Here is a 6,000-nt window from a genome sequence, read left to right on the forward strand (position 1 = left end):
AGAGCGTGATGAAATTTTGCTCAAGAAATCAACACATTCAGATTGCAAGAAAGTGATGCTGCTGTGCTGAAATTCTTTTCCAGTTCCCTGCTCTTTGGGTCGTTAGGAACAGAGGGCTGACGAGAAGCTGCAAAGGACAGCAAAGAGTATCTGATTCAGGCTGTGCATGGAGATGCGTGTGTTGTGTGTGTCTCACACACATTGTATGTATTCAGGCTGTGTATATTCTCTTGAAATGTGTGTGTAATAAAAAAAGAACTCGTCTAAAAAAATATGTTTGTTTGTTTTTAAATCTTGAATTCAATCTCATTTTCAGTGATGCAGTTAACGCCAGGGGTTAATTTCCCAAATCGAGGTGAGTGTCCTTTCTCAAAGCGTCCTTTTGGAAGTCTATGATCATATTGGAAGATTGTGACCAAGTGCAGCAGCCTGGTGTCCTTGGGCTGTGCATGGAATCGTCACCAGGTTGCAGGTGAATGAGCTCACTGAGGCCAACTTCATCTTCCTGTGTTAGCCTCGAGAGAATCCTAAATCAGAAAACCCTGGAGCAGAGGGGACCTTAGATGCGGCGTCTGTCCCTCACTCTACAGATGGGGGGGATGGGCGGGGAGGGGAGGGGAGTCGGGTTTCACCAGCCCCCTGAGGCAGAATTGGGATTGGATCCCGGGTCCCCTGAATCTTAGCCCAGGGCTCTCCTCACCTGGACGGCCAAGGGTCAGGACGGCTGTACCCCTGCAGCTGTGTCAGAAGCAGGAGAGATGCGAATGCTTCCGGGTTTTTCCCGAATTTGTTTCCGGGATGAGAAATGGGAGGAGAGGTCAGTGAAAATTCTCGCGGGAAACAGTGTCTTTCAGCCACGACCGGGCCTGATTCCCAGGGTGTGGCCAATGAAAACTCATTTGAAGGAATATACTCAAAACGCAGGCTGCAGGGGGCGGGGCGGGGCGGGGCGGGGCGGGGCGGGCGGGCGGAGGGGCCCTGGATCCGCAGAGCCGGTCCGCAGCACAGACCTGCCCACCCCGGGGCGCTGCGCATCAGCTCCGCTCCGCGCGGGAAGGAGAGGCTGCGACCAGGCCGGGCCGGCCGGGCTGCCCCGGGCTCTATGACACGCTGTAGCTGTTGTAATACGTGGCCGTGGCATCAGCCAGCACGGAGATGAGGCTGGTCTCCGTGGGGCCCGTCGGTGTCACCTGCGAGACCGGGCCCTGCCCGCTGAGGGCCCCGGCCCCGGCGGCAGAGTCTGGGTGGCCAGGAGTGTTCAAGTACTGGTCGAACTCATTGCGATCCATGTCCCCCAGGAGTTCCACCTGGCTCAGCTGATCCAGGGCGTCGAAGCCGGGGTGCTCGGGAGGCGGGGAGAGCTGGCCCAGGTGGGCGTGGAGGTTGGAGTGGAGAGGAGGGTAGGCGGCTGGGGAGTAATAGGCAGGAGACGGGGGGCAGCCGGGCACGGTGGACATCATAGAGACGCCCGAGGACTGGCCGAGGGCCAGGGAGCCCAGGGGATGGCCGCAGTGGAGAGGGCTGGGGGCGTACTCCGGAGAGTAGGGGGGCCCGGGCAGATGGGGGATGCGGCGGGAATGCGCATGCTCCTCCTGGCACGGGGAGGAGAAGAAGCTCTGCTCCGGCTCTAGCACGTCCAGGGGCGACATCTCCGGCGGGGTGGGCAGCCCGTAGGGATAGGCGTCCACGCTGCCCGGGGTGCCGCCGCCGCCGCCGCCGCCGCCGGCCGGGCCCTCGTGGAAGCAGCCCCGCAGGCCGGGCAGCGCGGAGCCCGGGGAGTACTCACCCCTGTCCTCCTTCTCCCCCGGCGCCCCCCGGCCGCCGCCCCGCTTCTCGGGCAGGGCGTTCTGGTCGCGGGAGAGCGAGCTGAGCAGGAAGCCGGGGTCCACGCGCTTGCACAGGCGCTTGGCCTGCTTCTTCCTGCGCGGCCGGTACTTGTAGTTGGGATAGTCCTGCATGTGCTGCAGGCGCAGCCGCTCCGCCTCATCCACGTAGGGCCTCTTCTGGGACAGTGTCAGCGCCTTCCACGACTTTCCTGCTCACACAAGTCAGAGAAGACCGCGCTCAGCCTCTGCGCGGCTCCGGACGGCCCGTGCACCTGTCTCCGACTCGGGCCTCGGAGCATCGCACGTGCACACGCCGGCCGCCTCGGTCCCCCTTCCCCCCCCCCCCCGCGGTCCCCCCTCCGCACAGGTCGCACCGCACTCCTCGCATCCTCTGCCCAGCCCACGTCCTGCACGCACAGTGAGGCCAAACCAACCTCTCCCGCTTGCACGCCCCAAGGCGCTCGTACCAACTAGGCACATAGTCACTGGCACCTCTCCTGTCAAAGCCACCAGATAACGCGAACATATCAACAGTGTGGGATTCTCGGTGAAAGGCCCACCTGACCCAACGTCACCGACAGGACAAAAACATGTCACGACTACAACATTGATTTGGGCTGCCTTTACCCTTTGAGGGTCAGTGCTAATCATTTGTGCATTTTAGTGAAAACTCTGTCTTCCTCTTATCGCTGCCCCATCAAGGAAGTGATGCTATAATATTTATTTGTGGCATAAATCTCACAGGCCTTCTTGTCAGGGAACTCAGGCTCAGTTAATAGTTTTACAGATGGACGTAAAGTACAGGATCTCAGGGCATCAGAGGATTATCCCTTACATCTGAAGGTCAAATAGGACCCTACTGCATGCAACACGCATGCACACGCACACAAGCTATGGCTTCCGGTTGTCCACTTAGGACCCTCTGACCATGGCAGGGGGCACCTGCTCAGCCACTGACTCCCTGTACAGAAGCAAATCCCTTACCTTCCCCTGGTCTCTGTTTTCCTCACTATAAAAAATATATTGCGATGTTACGCAAGTCAAAACTCTCTCCTGAAGAAGCATCGCACACGTGTATCCCACTGGTGCGAAAATGCTGGTTTCACATGTATTTTCTATTCATCCTTATTCACTTACGTTTTGTTTTGTGAACCGCTTTAGTATCTCTTTCTCTCTCAAAGTACATCGCACATCCCTCCCACTGCAGGTTTTCTAAAGGCTGCTTCTGGACCCCTTAGATTGTTACCTCCTAGGTGGGCTTGGGATTCTATAACTTGACAAGTTCTCCCATGACTCTACTGTATCCTGAAGTCTGAGACAAGCTAGCCCAGAGGGCAGGTCCCGCCACCAAGCCCTGGAAGGAAAGGGGCCACATCTCCCACCCAGAGCACTCTGCACAGCGCCGAGTCCAGAGCTGTGCACTGGCTGGCCATGTGTGCCGGGTCCACAGAGGGGGCTGGACAGGGTAATTATCCAAGGCATTCTCCTGTTGGGATGAAAGTTTATAACTGTTCCGACAGACTTGTCAATTACTACAATTAGCTCTCACTTATAAAGGCAACTTGAAACGTGTCAGGAACTCCAGATTCGGGGTTGGCTATTAGTTTCCAGAGCGTGGCTGAGGCCACAGTCGTGGCAAGAGGCCTAAGACCCAGATACACCCACACCCTGAGTATGGACTGAATATAAAATGTGACTCTAGTTTCTAAGTGCACCTGGATATTGTAGTATTCATAAAATATAGATTCATTTTTAAAACCACTAAATGTATAACTGTCTTTACATGCTTTCTCACTCATAACATAAAAAATACCAGCGCTACTGGGTGAAGTTTTTAATGTTAAAGATTGCAGAGCTAATCGTCAAAAAAGTCTGGGCTCTCACAATCAGCCCCTTCCCTTTCCTAAGTCAGAAAGGAAAGGGCTGGGCGAGATCATGGGCTTGGGGTGGAAATAGATCATCCTGCTGCTCCCCTAGTAGCAGGTGTAGAAAGTCCACATTTTTCAAAGCAACACCATGTTGGTTTCCTTTGCCTAGTGCCAGGGGCTGTGTGGTTAAGCAGGAAGGAATCAGTGTCTTTCCTGCAAAGTGCACTGTAACCTCTGGAAGCCTAAGTGCCAACTGCCCACAAGGATCAGCTCACAGGAAGCGTTTGTCACCCAAGTCCCTTTGCCTGTCCTCTCCCTGAGAGCAGGCAGCCCTAATCCTGCAAGGCTCCCCAGCTCGAGTTCTCCCATCCCTGGCCTGGGCCTGCTCTATCCTGGTCACAAGAGCTGTGCTTGGGCAAAAGGCATGGCACCTGGGCACACCAAAAGAAAAACTTTTAGCGGCCCAGAAACAAAAAAGGTGTTTTCATTTCTTTGGAAACCTGAAGAAAAATGTAAATTTTTTGCTTGAAGAAATGTTTTATTATTGTATATATTAATATATTTTTCTTTATGCCAACACAGTATAAAGTATGATTTAAAATATTTTTTTATGGGAGAAGGGGCTCACTAAGACACTGGCCCACTAATTCATCCTGGGCACAGCTAGCCAGGGGGCTGGGCCGGGGGGTAGGAGGCTATTTGAGACCAGCACTCCATCAGCTGCTTTGAAAGGGCGCCTAACTGCAGGAGGACGCTTTCCGCTGGAGGGCCTGTGGCTTTAGCCCGCACAAAGGTGGATGTCAGCCCTCACTCCACGGATCTGGGGAAGGTGCCCCGAGCTCCAACGGAAAAAGGAAAAAGGCTGCAGCCTGGGCCGGGTGGGGTTGCAGAGGGCAGGGCCAGCCTCGGGTGACCACACACTGTCCCTTCTCACAGGGCCTGGTGTCCGCTGGGCTCACAAAGTGCTTTTAAAAGTTCCCATCCTTCGAAATGAATAAAAACCACATTGAAGGGCAAAGAGGTTAGGAGTTGGGCGGAGTTGATAAATGCTCAGCTTCTGTCAAGGGAGAGAGAAGAAACCCCGGAGAACATCTTTTCTCTAGGCTCCTGGGCCTGGCTTGTCCCTGTCCCCAGTCCCGTCGCCGGGGCTGGGACCGCACAGCAGCCCGCGAGAAGCGGCCGGGCTCCAGGACAGACCCGCACTGGCCGCGCTAAGCATCCGAATTAAATTTTCTGCACTCCTGAGACTGAGAAACAGAGGCTCGAATCAAGTCCACGTTGCTGTCGGCTTAATAATTAAGGTAAAGCAGGAATGCGTTCCCGCAAGGTCTCTCTTCACGAATATTCGTTAATGAGAGTTACGACCACCCTCTGCGATTGTGCCCGCGGCGGAGTTCAGGGAATGAGGGGGTCTCCCGCTCTGGTATGCCTGGCGAACGCCCGGTGCACCCAGCCGCGGCGTTTCCGACCCGGCCCGTCTGTGCGCGCGGGGCCCCTAACTCGGCTCCCGTCCCCGCGAGGGGGCCTCTCCGGCCACCCCGAGGGCCGCGCGGGTTCTCTTTGGGTCTTGTCCGGGCACCCCTGCTCGGAATCCCCGTCCCCGAGCGCACACCCACGCTCGCCCCGATGCCCAACCTCGCGGGCACGGCGCGCGCCCCACGCCGGGTCTGGCCCACCCCGCCCGGCCTCCAGCCGCCAGCCCCCCGCCCGCCGACCTCGGGCCGCGCCCTGCCCGCTCACTCACCCAGCATCTTGCTGAGCTCCGCGTTGTGCAGGTCCGGGTTCTGCACCGCCAGACGTTTCCTCTCGTCCTTGGCCCACACCATGAAGGCGTTCATGGGCCGCCGGATACGGCTCTCCGAGCCCTTGTCCCCCGGCGGGCGGGGGGCGGCCGGCGGCGATAGCCCGTCCGACAGCTCGGCTTCCAGGGCCGGGCACTCGAGTCCCTCGGGCCACGGGTAAGCTCCCAGCAGCGCCGCCATGGCCGCGCGGGGGTCGCCTCGCTTCGCGTCGACGGGCCGGCGCTGACCTGGCCCTCGCACCGGTCGGGGCGTCCAGCTTGGCCGGCAGCCGCGGCCCGGCCCCTTATTTATCAGCTTCGGGCGGCCGCGTCCTCCAATGACTCTCGAAGGCGGCGCGGCCACTCCCTCATTCTCGACGCGGGCCCCCTCCCTGCGTCCCGGGCCGCCGCGTCCCGGCTCCGACCTGCAGGGAGGGGAGGCGGGAGGGCGGGCCACTTCCCCCGCGCCCGCCCCCGGCCCGCCCCTCCGCCTCCCAGGTCCCTCCCGGAGATCCGCGCCCCGCCG

General features: G+C 58.4%; 1 protein-coding gene across 1 annotated transcript; it reads right to left on the bottom strand.

Annotated features, from left to right (window-relative positions):
• Window positions 1-1,100: 1,100 nt before the first annotated feature.
• On the bottom strand, window positions 1,101-5,676 carry SOX7 (SRY-box transcription factor 7; the record flags this gene model as incomplete). Its single annotated transcript, XM_082842613.1, has 2 exons — window positions 1,101-2,035; window positions 5,439-5,676. 2 exons carry the CDS (start codon window positions 5,674-5,676, stop codon window positions 1,101-1,103), a joined length of 1,173 nt encoding a protein of 390 aa, XP_082698739.1.
• Window positions 5,677-6,000: the final 324 nt, after the last annotated feature.

Source organism: Leucopleurus acutus, assembly GCF_964270905.1.
Source record: "Leucopleurus acutus genome assembly, chromosome: 7".
Taxonomy (NCBI): Eukaryota; Metazoa; Chordata; class Mammalia; order Artiodactyla; family Delphinidae; genus Leucopleurus; species Leucopleurus acutus.